General features: G+C 38.8%; 1 protein-coding gene and 1 long non-coding RNA gene across 7 annotated transcripts in view; one reads left to right on the forward strand and one right to left on the reverse strand.

The window, feature by feature from the left end:
• The window catches only part of LOC137978715 (cubilin-like), a 101934-nt gene extending 84338 nt beyond the window's left edge, over positions 1–17596 (forward strand). For 2 of the 6 annotated variants that reach the window (XM_068825740.1, XM_068825738.1), the window contains exons 37-44: positions 1647–1769; positions 2280–2436; positions 4284–4465; positions 11358–11483; positions 11624–11832; positions 12594–12694; positions 13321–13701; positions 14172–17595. In XM_068825740.1, coding sequence (XP_068681841.1) covers positions 1647–1769; positions 2280–2436; positions 4284–4465; positions 11358–11483; positions 11624–11832; positions 12594–12694; positions 13321–13701; positions 14172–14646 — 1754 coding nt within the window. In that variant the 3' untranslated portion in view covers positions 14647–17595. Of the gene's footprint in view, positions 1–1646; positions 1770–2279; positions 2437–4283; positions 4466–11357; positions 11484–11623; positions 11833–12593; positions 12695–13320; positions 13702–14171 lie in introns of all 6 variants that reach the window. The other 4 variants (XM_068825737.1, XM_068825736.1, XM_068825742.1 and 1 more) reach the window with 4 other exon arrangements.
• A 768-nt stretch (positions 17597–18364) lies between these two features.
• The window catches only part of LOC137978718 (uncharacterized), an 8305-nt gene continuing 7301 nt past the window's right edge, over positions 18365–19368 (reverse strand). The window contains exon 3 of the long non-coding RNA XR_011118215.1: positions 18365–18451. This is a non-coding gene — a long non-coding RNA (uncharacterized lncRNA). The remainder of the gene's footprint in view (positions 18452–19368) is intronic.

Below are 19368 nucleotides of genomic sequence, written 5' to 3' on the forward strand. Positions count from 1 at the left end.
ACTCCATAAAGTTAATTACAGAAAGATATCCAAATATGTTAAAATGGGCAGTGTTCTAAAAAAATTAAATTAGCTTAAAAATTTAAACTAGTTTGAAAAAACCAAAAACAAAATTAAACCGCAACATCTACATTTAAATAAAGTTCTAAGGTTATATTAGAAGCACGTTAAGTCTACGGAATAGTATCAGATCTGTCCAAAAAAATTTTAAGGTGGCTCTGAACCATGCCGTGAGTTCTTATTTTAAATTCTAAAGACGCAAAAACGGTGCTTGTGTTTCTTTTATGAAATTGCAGCGGAATAAACGTACAAAAGAGTGAGGTTCGGACAATTTTTTATACAAAGTTCTTATACCGGTAAGCTACGAACTAACTGTTTTAGGGGCAACTTGTAGTTAGGACAACCAATTTCATATCCCACTATACTAAGTTCAAATGCTGCTCTGCTAGGACCATGGTGTTTAAGGGGATGGTTCGCGCTTCAGCGGATTAAAGTTGAAAAAAAGATATTCTGGCTGTTCGTAAAAATCAATCGAGGATCAGCAATAGCTATCCTTCGAACAACCTTGCCGTGGAAATTGAGTAGATCTGGCGGCTGCATTTATAATTAGGAAATGCCTTCTTCCACTTTGGAAGAACTGCTGTAATTTATTTGTTATTGTTTCTTCCAAATTTTCGTAGCAGTGAGATTGAAATCAAACATTTAAGAAAAACGACACAACTTGTAAATTTGCACAACATGTTTCGGATACTCAGGTATCCATCTTCAGTCGAAGGATGTTTGTAAGTATTATTCTACAATTTGTAATTTACACCTACTTGTTACATACTTTATATAAAGTCACTCACTTGTAAACATCCTTCAACTGAAGATGGATACTGAGTATCCCAAACGTGTTTTTCAAATTTTTTAAAGTTGTGTCGTTTTTCTTAAATATCACGTCCATACTCAACTCAACGACCAACAACGACACCAAGGCCAAGTAAGTAAAAGTCACACTCGGTTGTGCAGAAAAGACCACCTTATAAATTTGATTGGAGAAACTCGTTTACTTTGTTATGCGAGTAAGATTTTTCTTGCCCGAACCCAATCAGGGAGACCGTCACGACCCCTGTGAGGCAAGACTTCTATTGTAACGACACTACCCGCAAATTTGTCGGTTTAGTGTTATTGTTTATGTAAAGATTTGTAGTCAGGCGTCTTTAAGATTTATTCGTGATGTAGTTTTAAGTTATTGTTACTGTTATCATCAAGAGCCAGTTATTTCGCAGTTTGAATATAACAAAGACAAAGATTGCATGAGCGCATTGTTAATAAAAGGGCAGAATGGCGCGACAAGTTTCGTTATGTCACTACTGCGAAAAAGAGCTGTCAGTTTTTAGAGGATTTTTATTATGTGGCGTATTTCGTATTTTGTGTTGCTTATCCTTGGTACTGGGTAATGATGACCATTTTGTGTGGGGTATTCCAACAACTCCTCCTCGAACGCCTTCTGCACCATCTACCATCAAGAAAAAGCAACTTAAACTAGGAACTTAACCCGTTTAAATTTCAGGATGCTTCCAACGACTCGTCCATAGTCTTTTTCATGCTTTAACTTCAGTTTTTGAATTGAGTTAATAACAATTATGTTATTTTACTTTTAGGCATTTTCTCTTTGTCAACAGTGGCACCAACTACCACCCCTTCTGTGATCCTCCCCTCTGAACCAAGTGCACTAAACTCGACTTCTATTCAAACCACTCCTCCTCAAACGCCTTCTGCACCAGGTAGGTACAACTTTTCTGTAGAACTCAGCAATCCGATGAAGACCAAAAGCAATCTAAGTAAACCCGATGACGATGAGGATATTACTGCCGTGCCCTAGCGCTTTTTGCTTTTGACTTTTGTTGCAAACGTATCGATTTTAAGCTTTGCATCTAGAAGTCTTGGGACAGCGAGCTGTAACGTGGTGATGAAAGATGAATTATCATTGAAACACTGGTAACATTTTCTGTCCCATAAACTTGAGAATTCATGAAATCGTCCTCGTCCAGCACACTCTTCATCTCTTTTCGGAAGCTTGTTCGTACGGTAAATAGTTCTTTCATGGCTACCGGCCTTTTCCCTCATCGCGTGGGATCTAAAGGCATCAGAAAGATCTGAATAAATTCATTAGAGAATCTTTGGTTTTTTTTTTCCATTGCTACGGAATTTCCCTTTCAGATACGTGTCTCTGATTGTGAATGATGTTGTTCTCTTCAATATTTTACTTACTGATAATGCTAATTTTCTTTTAGATTGTGGGTCTTTCAGAAACAACATCCTGAGAAGTCCCGGATATCCTAACAACTATCCAAGAAACATGGATTGTGTCTATCGAGTTCCTATTCCTTTTGACCAGAAGTTGGTCATTTACTTTAACTTTTTTGACTTGGTATATACTCGGAAGTGTTGGTAAGTGCCAAAACATTAGGATTGGGTTTGTTTTCCAAATATTTGCTCTACGGTGCACCTATTAAAGTTTGATTTGCGTGGGCGTGAAAATGTATTGGAGGTTATAAACGGAGGCCTTAACATATTCGTTATAATGAATTGGAACATCAATCAAACTGCGGGTAAGTGCCAAGACGTTAGCCAATAATTTGCTTTGCAAATACTTTGCTCTATTCTAGATCGATTACAATATTTAATGCATGGGTACCTTGTTGTGTTCTGGGATGACGTAAATGAATTTTCATTTGGAGATTATGAACGGACGCCCAAACATACTGTCATCCTATTTCATCGAGCTTTACTTAGATCATCAAATTTATAGGATTGCTGGGGGCCTTGTCTTTAAGTAATTAGATTTCAAGCCAGAAGCTACGAAGGCGATCAGCTGATGTAGTTTGGTTAGTGAGCGTGCAGCGTGTTTTGAACAATGTAAGCCTCGACTAACTTGGTATCCGACCGCTTCCAATTAGCATGCAATGTTTCGTTCAGCAATATTTTTAGTGACATGCCACCTTTGGAATACAGCCCTGTTCCTGTGGATCACACACTTGACGAGTTAATCATCACACTAGAGGCCGTTGAACGTTCTCTCTTGGCCACAACGGAAGGTAAATCACCTTGGATCTGATGATATCCCTAATTGGCTATTAAAGGACTTTGCGCCAGTCATTTCCCACCCTATCGCCTCTATATTTAACGCCTCTATCAGACAAGGCAAAGTTCCTTCGTTGTGGAAATGTGACGATGTTCTCCCTTTTGCGAAGACTCCCAAGCCAAAGTCTTTACAGTGCGATTTAAGGCCGATCTCACTCACTGCTGTGTTTAGCAGAGTATTGGAAGGGTTTGTTTTCTCGTGGCTGTGCCCTATTGTGATGCCTTATATCGACTCCCATCAGTTCGGCGGGATCAAAGATTCGTCCACCTCCCACGCCTTGGTACGTCTTATCCACGAGTGGCTGCAAGGAGCTGAGACCCCTAAGGCGGTTATTAGATCTTGCCTGATTGACTTTTCTAAGGCGTTTGATCGAATCGATCACAGCATCTTGATTCATAAGCTTTGCCTACTAAATGTTCTGCCTATCTTATTGAACTGGTGTGCGAGCTTTCTTTAAGACCGGTCCCAGCGTGTCAGGCTTGGTCAAGTGAAATCTAGGTGGAAGTGTATCAATGCCGGGGTATCAATGCCTGGTCATGATTAACGACTTGTCTACCTCCCTTCCTATTTATAAGTATATTGACGATTGCACCATATTTCGAGCTCGTCACTGCCGCCTGTGCTACGTGTACTCTACAGAAAGAGGTGGATCAAATAAACCAATGACAGTTACCAACAACATGCGTCTCAACACAAAAAAGGCCAAGGAGCTCACTATCTGCTTTGCAAAGAGTCAAGTCTCCCTCGACCCCCTCGTTGTTAACAATCAACAACTTGAGTCTGTCCAGTCAGTCAAGCTACTTGGAGTCCATATGAAGCGCGATCTTAAGTGGGATCTTCATGTCGATTCAGTTTTCTCGAAGGCTAGTAAGCTGTTGTACGCTTTAAGGACAACAAGGAAGCTGCCATGAACGCAGGACTGTCTTGATGATCTAGCTTTCAATATTATTTAATAATATGCCCAATTTAACGATCTTTCCATAGTTGTCAAAATATGCGATAAAAATCGCACAGGATTTCGAAGACAGGATTTCTATGCAAATAATTTGCTATTTTATGATGTACCCAATTTCTCGACCTGGTTTAACAAAAATGTGACGTCTTTTCTTTGATTGCTATTTGATTAATGTGCTTTTGTCCTTTTATATGATAGGTTCGACTATTTAAGAATCAGCAATGATAGGAACCATACAATCGGCAAATACTGCGGTGTGCAAACTGGACGAAGTGTGCTGATTACCGGTAGTGCAGTTGTGTTGTCTTTTCATTCAGACTGGATTTTTTGGATTTTTCAAAATAGAGGATTTGACCTACATTTCTCCTTTTTCCCACTTGGTGAGTTGGACATTAACACGCTCACGACCAAGTGCAGTGTAGTGAAGCTGAGTAAAGTGAAGTGCAGCGTTGTGTAATGTATGGCAGGGTAGTGTGTGTAGAGTAGTGTAATGTAATATAGTGTAGGGTAGGGTAGGGTGGGGTAGGGTAGGGATGGGTAGGGTAGGGTAGGGTAGGGTAGGGTAGGGTAGGGTAGTGTTGAGTGTTGTAGGGTAGTAAAGTGATGTTTAGTTTACTTTCGTGTTCTGTCGTGTCGTGAAATTTCAAGTCAATTTTTAATTTTAACTGACACAAATATCATTTACAGAGAGTCAATATTAAGGCAAAATGAAAATCTAAAACCAAGGTAATCACAGATAGCTAAAATAAAACAATTGTGCGAAAGTTTTTTTACATTTAAAATGTTTAGGAAACTAATCGAGTAGGTGACTCAAAGGAAAATAAAGTTTATTTAAGGAACACAATGCTGAATAACATATTAGTGTAAAAAGTATTACTTCGTGGACTAATTACTAACTACCTTAATTTACCATTAAACTTGACCTGCAATGGCACTAATAATTTATATAACAACTGGCCCATTCCCTCATTTTGTATCCTTCACCTAAAAGATCTTACTCACTCAGTAAGCCTTTCCTTCCTCTCACTGGCTATACTTTTAAATCTTCAGTGTGTCAAAAGCACTTCAATACTCCTTGATTAAATACTACTAGTCGTTAAAGTAGATTATGCATTCCAGTTCTGTGTTGTGCAGTGCAATGTTGTATGGCGTGGTCCGGCGCGTTGCGGTGCGGTGCGGACCGGAGTCGTGTTGTATAGGGTAAAGTAGTACAGAGTAGGATATAATTGTATTATGGTGTCATGTAGGGTATTCTAGTTTATAAGCCACATCGGTTATATAAAAAAAACAACGTACCTGTGCTTGTCGGCATAAAAACAAAAGTACAAATTTTCTCTGTTGCTATGGAAAATAGTTCATGAAATTGGAATTTGAAATCTTTTGCATTATTGACACATACCAAGAGCTCCTGTAAATACTTGTTTTATCCGCGCGCAAGGAAAGTGATTGGTGAAACTCCTGAACTGGCTGATTGTAATGCAGGGTTGTGTGGCGTAGTCAGTGCTCAGTTACATCAATAATTAAGGAATGCCTCCTTCCACTTTGCAAAACTACTGTGATTCATTTCTTGTTGTTATGAATAATTTGATCACACGGAACACCACACTGCGTCCATACTCAAGTCAACGACCAACAACGACACCAAGGCCAAGTAAGTAAAAGTCACACTCGGTTGTGCAGAAAAGACCACCTTATAAATTTGATTGAAGAAACTCGTTTACTTTGTTATGCAAGTAACATTTTTCTTGCCAGAACCCAATCAGGGAGACCGTCAGGACCCCTGTGAGGCAAGACTTCTATTGTAACAACACTACTCGCACATTTGTCGCTTTAGTGTTATTGGATGTCATAACACGTGTCTATCTAAAAATTTGTAGTCAGGCGTCTTTAAGACTTATTAGTGATGTAGTTTTAAGTTATTGTTACTGTTATCATCAAGAGCCAGTTATTTCGCAGTTTGATTATAACAAAGGCAAAGATTGCATGAGCGCATTGTTAATAGGAGGGCGGAATGGCGCGACAAGTTTCGTTATGTCACAACTGCGAAATTTTTAGAGGATATTTATTATGTGGTGCATTTCGTACTTTGTGTTGCTTATCCTTGGTACTGGGTAATGATGACCATTTTGTGTGGGGTATTCCAACAACTCCTCCTCGAACGCCTTCTGCACCATCTACGTACAACTTTGCCTGTAGAAGGGCCACCAAATAAGAAGAAAAAGCAACCTAAACTAGGAGTTTTGTACGAAAGCCACCACGGTGGTCCACCAATATGACAGCCAGAAATCAACTAAAAGCCTCTGGAGTTCACGTGACAGTACACATGAGTAGAAACACATCTCCTAATATACTTGCAACGTTTCAAATGCGGAGAATCATAATGATCATCATCGCAGATTTGTCAACTAAAGTTGTATGTTTTATAGGATCTATAATTAAAGGGAGTGTTGCTATCTCTCTACCAGCAGAGATATCTCGAAATGCATGAGCTTCACGCCGTCGCAACTGGGCACCTCTCACCAATTAGGTACATCGAATGATATGTATAAATTAAGTCTTGGAACAGTTTACCCACATCTGTAATCCATGAATGACTAAGTGAATTTAAAACTATTGTTGCATCAATGTAGACGTTCTTCATTGTAAATATTTTATTTTATTTATTCATCTGTTTACTTAATCTTTATTATTTTAAACTGCTAGTATAGTTTTTACTGTTTAAGTGATACACTCATTCAAGATTACAGTGCCTCTCAACTCAACGCAGTTTTTCACTTTATTTATTGTCCGAAATCGTCCCAAATACATTTTGTTGTTTTTAGAAACTTTGGATTGAAAATTCACTTTTTTATTTGTGTTGAAAGCCGGGATGACGTCATAAAATGCTTAACCTTTTTTGTTCCTTTTAAATTAATTGGTGACGTCATCCCTGTATCCAACCCATTCCCCTTCATTGCTCGGTTACGGATCAAAGTGTAACGCTTTTTCCGTCTTTCAAAGCAAAAAAAAGGAAGTGAATTTTCAATCCAAAGGCTCTACAACCAACCGCACAATGTATTTGGGACTATGTCGGAGAATAAATAAAGCGGAGAACGTTGTTGAGTTGATAGTCACTTTAAAGAGAGACACTTAAGAAATCGAAACAAAAATTCAGTATACTATGGTGTCCCGCAAAGTGACAATTCAGAAAGTGAAAATGCCGCTTTTGAAAAACAAAAACGTTACGGAACTGGTAACTTGTGAAAAGATTTATTTCTAGGACACCTTCAACCTCATATTAGGCCGTATTCTGTGAGCGAGTATGGTTCAATTCCGCTGCCATTGGTCGGGTACTTCATTTTAATATAGCAAAAAGATATATGTTAACTCAGCTTTGTAAGTAAGGACCAGCGTAACAGATCTTAACTCACTGAATACGTATTGGGTTGTTACCTCCAAAAGCGCGCAGTTTTCTCGTAATTTCCTTCCAAGGCTCATTACAATTCCCCCAAATATAGTCACAGCCATTTTGTTTGCGTATGCGTAATAAATATTTATTGGAATATCCGCTTTCAAATGGACGCAGAAGGGTAAGCATGGCGGTGTCACAGCGTTTTGTGTTCCCCCGTGTTATCTGTTCCCCCGAACACTGAGCACTAGTGCTGTGTGTCCCCCTTTCGCCATAACGATAAATATGATAGCAGAATATGAATACAGGAAGTTTCCTAAACATGCATAAAAGCTAACCTTAGGCCTAAAAACTTTTGTTTGGGCCTGATATGGCCCAAGGGTAGCCGGAACCGATAAAACAAACCTTCCATCCACCGGTTTCACATACAGGACAGCAGCTTAAAGGAAGGTCGGAGGAAGTTTGCTTTAATGAATTCGAAGGCGATTTAAAACGCCAGAAGGCAACGACAACTGATAAAACAGTCCATGAAACATCATTTTAGTGCAAGGAGAAGATCACTTCTCAAAGTGTGTTCATTTATTGTTCTTCTGGTTTCCTTCCACGAAACTCAGCAAATTGCTGTGGCACGATCGTGCAGGCGTCTGCTGAGAAACGTTTGCTGGTGGAACACCGTAAACTTTTTTGAACACGTACAGTGAGAGCAGATTCAAAAGAACTTTTCGCGTCTCAAAGGCAACTTTTTGGTGGTTCCTCCTCTGATTTACTCGAATGTATATCCGTAAAACATCTACCAGATGATGTCGAATATTTATGACAGAAACTGACAATTTCTGAATAACTGATTTCTTCGACTTCTTTTTCGTCATCTGCATTGTCGAGTATAGCTGGAGTCGCAATCGAGAAAAAAGAATGCTTGTATGCATTTGAATTTGCAAATATGTGCATAGAAAACTTATGAGGACGATTTGCTCGAGTTCTAGAATATGAAGACTGAACTGAATTTGGATGAGAAATATGGTCTAAGTTGTAAACAACTATATACATCATAGTTACCGAGTCTACGTATCTATGTTTTTCTAAACTATCCCAGCCCAGTGAGTGTGTCATACCTATCACACTAGAATAACTAGTAATCAGAGGAAACACAACTAGCAGCAGCACGTTGAATTGATTCTATAGATGCTATGTGCTGCTTTTTAAAAGAAGACCAACAGCGTGAAGCATATTCAACACGTGACCTAACTAATGACTTATAGGCCTGTTATTTAACATAATTGCTGCAGCTATATAGATTTCTACGTAAAAGGCCAAGGATCTTTGAGGCTTTAGATTTGACCTCTCTAACTTGTGTACATTGCAAATCATCTTGTATTAAGATACCCAGGTACTTATGGCATGATACTATCCCTAGGGGCTTATTTGACATCTGACGGCTAATGGTCGACTCTGAGTTTGATCTAGTTATAGACACAACATTGCATTTATCAAAATTAAGGCTCATTTGTCAGGTTTTGGCCCCGTCAGTAATAGAGTCAATGTCATTTTGAAAGATGACTTCATCCTGTGATCTCAGGATTTCACGATACATTACAGCGTCATCAGCAAACATCAATTATCTAAGTGATGAACAGAGAGGGGCCAAGCACTGTGCCTTAGGGAACACCAGATGTGACATCAGCCCAACCTGATTTTTCATCATTCACTTGGACACGTTGAGAGCGGCCTGGAAGGAATTATTTAATCCATTCCAAGGTTTTATTTCGGACACCATAGTAAGGGAGCTTATACAGTAACCTCTGATGAGGAACACTATCAAAGGCTTTTGCAAAGTCAAGCAGAAGGACATCAGTTCTTGTACGCTTGTCCAGAGAGGAGAACCAATCGTCCAGAACGGTTGTCAATTGTGTTACGGTAGAAAAGCCTTAGCGAAATCCATACTGATAAGGTGTTATGATGTCATTATTGGAGCTTAAAACAATATGATATGGTCTTTGAATTTCCCGCCAGGACGGTAAAATATTTAAACTTCTCTAACAAAAACAATAGCACTTCCGCCATGTCAATTTTCTTTGTTAGAAGCGCAAGCATATAACAGAAAACCAAAATCTGTAACATTTACGACATGTTGCGAAGATTGAAGGTAACTCAAACCATTTTTTCGTAGAAGGCGGTAAGATCAAATGTTCGGTTGGTTCTGGCTTAACGTATAAATGCCAGTTTGAATAGGTTTTGAACAAACTGCTCCAGCAGTCCCGCAGTCATCTTTGTTTTTATTCTCTGATTCTTCCGATTATACGATTGTTTGCACCCGAACAAACACCACCCCTAATAATGAAGGCAACGCAGAAAAATAAAGCAACACTTGATTATTACTCGTTCTAAAACAGTTGGGCCCGAAAAAACACAGGGACAGCGGGAGCAATAGTTGAAAACTCGCTGAATTCCACTTCACGACTGCAGAAGTGCGGGACCAACAGTTTTATGCTGTAAAAAAAAAAAAGGCCGTGTATTCTAGAATCGCTCCAACACAAGCGCGATTTCCAACATAGGATCAGGTCAATCGAAAGTACAAAAAATGTCGTCAGCTCACGAAATGCAGCATGTTGATCGGGAGCTCTCTTAGAGCTCATCTCTAGAACAAGAAAAAGTGTCTGAATTTACTACACTAGATAAAATACTCGGAGCGAACTCTAAAGAGAAAAATATGTACGGGCGATTTGCGTGGATGAAAAACTGTCGCTATTAACGAAATGATATTTAGCGCGTTTCCTTCAGGCTGAATTCGACGTGATTTTAGGAAGCTTTCATTGTGGCTAAACTTTTCACTTCCTTTGGCGCGCGTCTATGTTCACGCTTGAATTGTTCACTTTATCGCACCTCACATTTCAGATCACACTCGAAATCGTTTGATTGACAGTAGGCAAATTCTGCAATGGGACCAAGGTATTCCCACAGCTAAATCTTTTGGCCAATCCCAGATAACTTGTTCTGGATATGCAAATTAATATGCTGCCTTTCACAAAATTTGGCACCGCAAGTAAATGTCGCAGAAAACTATAGCATCCTGCGCGATGTTGAAAATCGTTTTGTAGGGGCATTTTTATGCTACAGAATACGGCCTATATAAATAAAAATATAGTCGACATCACCATTTTGATTTTAGAATCATCACCATTTGTGCCGAATCAAACAGTTTACGATAAACAAACAAATGAATATACGTAGAAAGTCTGTAAGTTTTAAACGAAATCAATGCCATACAACACAATGCGATGCTCACCTAAGTTTGTAGTGATGCAACATCCATTCCCTGTTACGTTCTTCCTCCCTATGACAAAAGAATACTCGATTGGTCCAAATGAACCAAAAGCGAATGTGAATATTTGCAGTTCCCACGTTCATTTTTCTCACAGTATCACGTTTATGATTATGATCTGAATTTTCTACTTTTCTAACTCCACAAAGGCATCTAGGCTTTGAGGACAGAACGAAAACAGTATCTGAGTTAAACCTTCATTCACTAAAATCGACGCCATTACAGTAAATGAAATTCTCTCAAAGACCTACCGATAAAAAACAGCACTTTTCTACTACCCACTGAAAGCTTCCAAAGTTACGCAGATAAACAATCTGGGACAAAAGTGAGAGGTACGGCAAAAATGTCAAATCGAAGCCGGTTTAACTTAATGAATAGATCGGAATGGAGCGAGTGAATGAGTGAGTGACATCAAACCTGCTCTAATACTTGATGGCATAACTACGTCATACCTTTTTAACCCAGTTTTATACTTAACGTTCTTCGAACAACTCGCTCATTGTCTTTTTTATGCCTTAACTTCAGTTTTTGAATTGTATTAATGACAATTATTTTTTACTTTTAGGCATTTTTTCTTCGGCAACAATAGAACCAAATACCACCCCTTCTCCGATTGCCTCTGGACCAAGTGCACTAAGCCCCACTCCTCCTCCTCCTCCTCCTCCTCCTCCTCAAACGCCTTCTGCACGAGGTACGTACAATTTTACCTGCAGAAATGTTTTCAGATGAAGACAGAAAGCAATCAAACCCAAGAACTCGCTCATTGTCTTTTTCATGCTTTAACTTAAGTTTTTTAATTGAATTAACAACATTTATTCATTTTACTTTCAGATATTTTTGCTTTGACCAGAGTAAAGCCAAACACCACCACTTCTCAGATCGCCTCTGGACCAAGTACACTAAAATCCACTTCTCCTCAAGCCCCTCCTCCGCACAGACCTCTTCCACTAAGGTCATACAATTCTTTCTCTAGAATTCCACCAGATGAGAGGAGAAAGGAATCAGTCGTGTTGAGTGTTACCGGATTGAATATAAGCGAGGTATTTGTAACGAGATGTGAATTTTAAACCTCTCGTATTAATAATTGCTAAGTGTCCGTTTCTGAGAATTAAATAGTTAGTGTGCAGTCCTGATTGCAAATTGTTAACAATTCCTTTGTTTCGTGTTTGTGCATAAATTTGTATGCTGTTTTATAAACTGGAAAAAAGGCATATTAAATTGCTCTCTGTCTCTCTCTATGCTACTTGTCTTGCGATGATCGTTATAGTATTTTCCTTTGTATCTACCTCTTGTCTAAGTACTACTTGAACTAAATTCATTTGAGCGTCCAGCTTCTCCCTCTAACTCCAGCTCTTAAAGTCTAATGAGTGACTTAGAGCTAACTGGTGTCTTTTTTAATACATGTACATTCAATTTGATGGCGAACACGGAATATGAGAGAATAGCCAATATCAAGGACCAGATTGAAATATATTTAGAGTTAACGAGCAATTTTTATGATTTATGCTCGATTTTTATTATGTTTCATTTCGAATACTGCTATTTGTTGTTTAAAGGAAGCACATGAGAGCCAACCATTGATATTTCCTTGGTTCAATCGACTTCAAAGTGCATCATACATCTCATGCTTGGCGCTAGATCGATTTCTAATGTAACCCCAAGTACTCGGTTTGTTTTAAAAGAGTTTTATCCTAAACGTCCGAGCTGGGATTTCGAAGTGGGGTGGGGGGAGGGGATGGGTATTTTGGGAATCTGATTTTAACTTCATTTCAGTGATGTATCTTTCTCTTTTTTCACTCAGTGGCATCAAGAAATGAAACGTAATTTTAAAAAGGAAGTTGCTAGAGCAGCTACAGAATATTGCAGTGTTAAGCAGGCCGAATGTCGGTCGGTTCTAGTCAGGTAGGCGAAAAATTCTTCTTCTCACGCTCACAATTTAAATGGTGATAATTTAAAATGTTTGAATTTTCCGTAAATTAATATTCATTTGGAAGGACATTTTATTCCAAACGGATTTATTTCAAAGTGGAAAATGGAAAATTTATGTCAATTTTCATTGGATATAAAACGACCACGATGCACATGGATTCGAAGATGCCATTTGAAAACGTTAACCTTGCGTCATTACAATCATTACGAGATTGTTCCAAGTTGTTCGGAATGTGCAAGTATCCTTAATTATACTAGTATGAACATCGTCGGTCTTTCAAATGCTTCATGTCACGTCGTTTTTGGCAAGAGCTGTAGGCAACGAATTGTACGCACATGCAAAGCGATTCCAAGTCAGAGGATGTTTTTGTACTAGTAATACATTTTACCTCTCATGTGGATAATAATTTCTTTTAAATCGAAAGAATTATATCTTTGACTCTTTCCGAAAAAGAGATCAAAAGTGAACACGGCAATCAGCGGTCCCTTGCATCAAGGCGAAAGCTAGTAATTGAAGCGAGTGTTACCTGTTGATTTGGCAGTGTTAGTCGACAATGGTTTGGTTTTAAACCTGTCTCCATTTTTTGTACTTTTTTTAGTTCCCCTCGATGGAGGTCATCAAATATGACATTTTCGCCTGATATGGTTCACATTTTACCTGGATATCCCAAAAAGTCATCTGATGATCCAAACGTTGCAATGATAGCTTTCTACCTAAGTCTCCCAAGAGAGTCCTCACAAAGCATTGCGGTTGGCAAAGACGTCTTAACAAACATAGTAAAAAGTAATATGCCAAGCATTGGAAGATGTTTGGGAAGCTCCATTGTCGCAGTAGAGCCCTTAAATTCTCCTTTACAAGAATTCCCGACAAATGACGACAAGATCAGAGAATTCACTGCAGCAAAGATTATCGGCGCTAGTCTTTTTGGAGGCCTCTTCCTTGTCATTATCATTTTGGTGCGTTTCGTGAAAAAGAAAAGGTACGCAATCAAAGACAACTTTGTTTGTTACAATGTCTTTACCGTTGAAAAAATTTTGATCATAAAAATCAGTGAATCCGGAGAAATGAAGTGGATCATAGATTCTTACTGATTACCATTGTTTTTTAAACTAATGGAATGGCACATTACAAATAAAGAATGACAAGAAGGCAGGACTAAGATGGAAAAACAAACAAACAAACAAACCAAAAAAAAAAAGAAAAACCAAAAAACCAAAAAACAAAAACAAAAACAAAAAACAAAAACAAAAACAAAAACACACACAAGTACTAATCCAATTTGACTATAGGGTCTTATTTTACAACACGGCCCGCTAAAGTCAACAGTTTTTTTTAGCTTCTAGTTTTTATAACTTTGCACTTTTAAACTGAGTTCATTGTCTCACGTGATAAAAGTGGATATTTATGTTACTATTTGATTTTAAGTCGCTTGCATGACCTTTTTTCCAGACGACCTTTTATTTTCAAAGACAACTTTCAGCCCGATGGCAAATTGGAAGCTCTTGAGATGAAAGGTGTTCCTGTGGCATTTTCTGATGCTTCACCGAAAAGCACTAAATGGAGTGCTTCAACCAGGAACCAAAGTGCGACGAGTCAATCGATAAATGTGCATCCTTCAGCATTCCACGATCATTCAAAATCATTGGTTAACCATGCCCACCAAGCCGAACGAGATGATAGCATCGAGCCAGAAAGAGAGGTAGAATGGTTGGAAAAGAGCTCTGAGCTATGGAAAGATCAGGTCGCTGCGAGCGTACCATCTGATGAATTGAATTTAGCATGTTTAAGCGTAGTACCTCGCGATCACCCAGAATCGTCGGTCAATCAAGTGTGCCAAGATAGCGACGAAGAGGAAGACAAGAACAAAAGAAATGATGCAGGCCCATTGAAGAAGAGTCAGGACTCTAACACCGTTACCATATGAGAGCCTAGGAAGTTTTAAATGCATGACGCCTCAAAACTGCAATCAAAACGAACACGATAGTCAGTGCAGGTTTTCATTGTTGTTTTTTTTAAAGTGACTCGGCGAAGAACCTTGTTCCATCATGACCTTCTTCTTTTTGCCATAATGGCAAACGACAGACAGACAGACAGACAGATAGATTTATGTAACTCAACTCAGCATTAATATTACAAATAATACAGGCTAAGAAATATTATAAGCGACAACACGATCTTAATTTCAGAAAACAATGTAGACAATATTTGAATAACGACTAAGTGAGGATCATCAAAGTAACTGTGGCTAATCTAGTAGATGATCGCAATGGACGATCTGATGCATTTTCTGGAATTGTGTGAAATGAGTGCTTTTGGGATAATCTTTCGACCTGGCAAGAGTAGTGCCAGATTTTTCAATGAATAACCACTTTTATAGAAAGTGCATTAGGTCCAAAGACTCAGTGACATATCTACGTAATTTCAAACTCTAAATAAACACCTGGATGTGCCGCTTGAAAGAACGCTTTCCAAACCAAAACACCTTCTGGATTTATCTAAAATAGATGCCACAAATGTGACACTTAAGTAATACAACGAAATGGAAGCCATTTATATCCTTGCTGGAACAAGTTTTCCGAAGCCCTGACTTTAAGTAGTTGTTTTCACCTCAAAGATGATTGACTATACGCGCATTTCATTCTTGAAATGTAAGTATTAAACAAAATTCGACAAAAGTAGTGGTAGTATTAAAATGTGCGCGGTAGCGTTAACACGTAATTTAGGAAATTTATATTTTGGCACGATAATGTTCGTGATATCAACTTAGTGGTGTAGTATACTGTGTAAGTAGTGGTAGTGATGTACTACTATAAGGTTCTCATAGCCTACGTGCATTGTCAGATAGGTCGGTCAGTGTATTTTTGGCTGGAGTTGATATCATCCACAAGTCGAATCTTTTTTTTTTTTCTATTTTGTTTTTTCCATTGTTTCCATGTTTGATTCCACAACTTGATAATGATGTTTGTAATCATTAGGGCATGATCTTAGTGGTTGTATTGTACTCTAATGTACCAAATATTTTGCTCAACTTTGGATATTCTTGAGCCGAGGAAATGCCAATGCTAATATCCGCCGCAAAATGAGCGAAAAACGTCCATTTTCGCCTCACGTGATCTCCAAAAGCTACTGAAACAACTTTTGAACTTGAATTAGCAAACTACTCGCAATAACTGCACAAAATTAAACTTTTTAGATTAACAGATGAATGTTTAGACGCTTAGATAAAAAGGGGTTTATCTACTGAGTTGATATGGTAAATTGACGACCGTAAAGAAATTCGAAAGCTGACGTTTCGGAATTATGGGTTGTTAGCGGTAGATATATTGGGGATAGAGCAACGTACATAAGAAGAATAAATTCGCTGAAAGAAAGCGTTCGTTAATTCCGTTTGGAGTGAGGGAGCCGATTTAAATAATAATTCTTTGTTGAGCATTTTTTCGGTTTTCCGTGTTGCCTTGGTACAGGGAATAGCCACTAATGACCATGTGTTCCTAGAATGATTGGCAAGGTTGAAGTGTCGAAGTGCGATAGTTCCTTGTCGCTTTTTTCCACGTCTCGCAGATGTTATCGAAAGCGGTCTCCTAGTTTCACTAATGTATATCTTTTCGCATAGTGCGCATGTTACGCAATAGATAACATTTGCAGAGGTGCTTGTAAAGTGGTCAACTATTTAAAAAGATCGGGTTTCGACGTCATTTTGGAGTAATTGGCTTAGATAGCTTGCCATCTAGCAAGCCGTTGTCAAGTGGTATCCAAGCACGTGTTCACGTAAGGACCTAACACTCCTTAGGATTCTGCTGGTATAGCCTTAGCATTGTCTTCTAAAACGAAATCATAAATTACACATATCATGTAAATCGTCAGGAACTGTCAAAATGAACAATAGGAAAATCATCTTTTGCGCAAACCGGCGAAGCTCTCAAAATTGAAGTATCTCGATCGTTCTGACTAAATGTTGATTGACGTCTTCTTAAATTCTGGTTGAACAAATTGTTTTTACCTCGGTCATAAGCAGCCGTAGACGATCATCCTTTGCCAAGGGTATGTCGGGCTTCTTGAGATAACGTCAAACAATCTCGGTCAAATCGACAATTTTATAAGTTTTACCTAAAAAAAACTTTGATCCACATTTAATGGTCTAATCCAAACATAGGCAGCCCAAGCTCGCGTCACTACAGACAGCCGTTGAGAATTTAGCGTCACTCGTAACCATGGAGCTGTTCGATAAGCCGCTGTGGGGATGGGGTAAGTGTTGTAAATGAAATGACTGTACCTCCATCGGGTGGAGTTCATTTGACCTCGGACCCAAGCTCCGTGTCCTCGTCGGTGATCAGTTGCTGTTAAATTCAACAGCTAGCGTGGAATCTGAAGCAGAAAATGCTCATTTCCAGCCAAATGTGTGGGATTTTTGACGTCGAAACATTCACGGAGGTTCGCAAATGATGTGGCTTTAGCTTTGCGTGAAAAAATCTTGGCTGGGATGAATTTTCGAGTCGCAAACCGCCTCTGAGCTGACAACGGTCGGTCGGAATCGTAGTGTGCAGCCTTGACTTCGTCTTAGAACATTGAAAACACGGACTTCCCGAAACTGTAAAATAAACTCCAAAAGGCACAAGAATACACCAGAGGTGAGTCATTTTGATTCATTTTATTGAATGAAAGTTAAATTGAGCATTTTTTAAGCTTCACAATCGCCTGTATTTTATTTCCCATACAAAGTCTTATAATGCGTTTAAATTCTCAACGGCTGTCTGTAGTGACGCGAGCTTGGGCTGCCTATGATCCAAACATTTTTTTTGTGACGTGTTCTAGATGATAAAGGTAAAATTTTTGTTGAAACATTGGTTATTTAACAATTACTCAAGGAACGCACGTTTGGTATGAGATGAAGAATATTGTACCAAGATGGCAAAACCCGATCTTATACCCAACAAGCGCGATTAGAAATATTGTTTTATTGCAACTGTAATAAATTCTGATCGTTTGCCTATAACACAACATGCACTTTGTGTAGCTATCAGTTCTCTTCCCAATTAGAAGCAAAGACCTCTCTTTTTTAACCTTTTCCTTGGTTGTTTTTGGTTCCTTTGGGGTACAAAGACACTGACAAAATCATTCCGGTTGAAGACAAATTCGTTCTAAGCGACTCATCCTAGCATTGACAGCCTGTAAGCAATGACAATGACCCTTCATTCGTCATGCAGTCCTGAAACATACAAAATTAATTCTCAAATCACCAGATTAACTTCAAAAGAGAAGGGAAAAAAACGTGGGTAAGGATATCTAATTGATCGAGCCTCAATAGCCTTCACGAATTTGTGAGTGTTACGGTACAATTCCAGTGGGCTTTGGTCGTCCGTATTATCAGCCGGGTTCCAAGGTGTTCGCTCCAATCGATCAGACTCTCTTTGCTCCCACGTTTTAAGAGACAAAGACACCACTCCTGTCGTTTTTGCGCCAGTACTCTCAATTGTGTAACATTATGGCTCCTCTGAACACTTAAACGAAATGATGAAGAAACATGGACTTGAACCTCATCAGTGATCACTTTACTATGTTGTGAGAGGACATTGCCAGTAATAAATTATGCATGTCATAACTTCTGGCCCCACGCCATAATGTCCTCTGCAATCGCATGCGTGAGTCAGTCCTGATGCGGTCCAAGGAGTTGAAAGAACATAATGTTGGGCTATATCCGTTGAACATGGGGTACCGACCGTCTTTTTATCCTGAAGAGAAAGAAAGAAAAGCAGAAAAACAAAGAATAATTTAAAATCACATTCATTTCTATTAGTAATAACATTTTGCATTATGTTTTGTTGTACTGCGTGGCTCTGCGTTGCATTGTCTTATATTGTGGTTTATAAGATAGCCAAGTTTAAAAAAGCACTGTGATTGGTCAAACCGAGTTTATTACAACTCCACAATTGCAATGCGCGCGGCCTACTTCACACGCGTACGTTACAGCGCAACATATGCCCGGAAGCTTCGTCACCAGAAAATTGGCAAACGCAATTCTGCCGGTTCGCCATTATGGCTGAAGATTAGTCTCAATTTCGTCTTTCTGAATTCTCGTGAAAATGAAAGCAGCGATGTAAGCGATGAGAATACTCTAAGGATAGAAAAAAGAAAACGTTTTCCTGACTTCAGCGACCAACACAGAAACCAAACTTTGGTTGATGTGAAGGCGAGAGGGACGAAAAGCTCAACCAATGTGGTTGTCAAAGTTTTGAAATACGAAGGTATACAGATAGACACATCATAGACCACCAAAAATAGAAAGAAACGCTTCAAATTTAAAGTGTGTTACTTTCACTAGAAGTATCCTTAGTACAAAGCAAATTATGATCTCTTTACGAGCTATGGAAAGTTTCGATGTCAACAATAAGCTTATTAACCATTGCACTTGTAAAACAAGGGAATTTATTGCCGAGAGGAAATAAATAGATTTATGCGGTGTGTGACGTGCTTAGTTAGTTATTTCCCATGATACAGTTGGGGCATTCCTGTCATCCGGGAATTTCTCTAGATCTTATCCAAAACAGAAGCTCGGCGTAGGGCCTCTGTCACTTACTAATTCAAGGAATTCAAGATAATTTTCCTATTTTCCAAACATATTTCGAATTATTATCTGTGTCCCAGCAAA

This window comes from Montipora foliosa, chromosome 12, assembly GCF_036669935.1.
Source record: "Montipora foliosa isolate CH-2021 chromosome 12, ASM3666993v2, whole genome shotgun sequence".
Classification (NCBI taxonomy): domain Eukaryota; kingdom Metazoa; phylum Cnidaria; class Anthozoa; order Scleractinia; family Acroporidae; genus Montipora; species Montipora foliosa.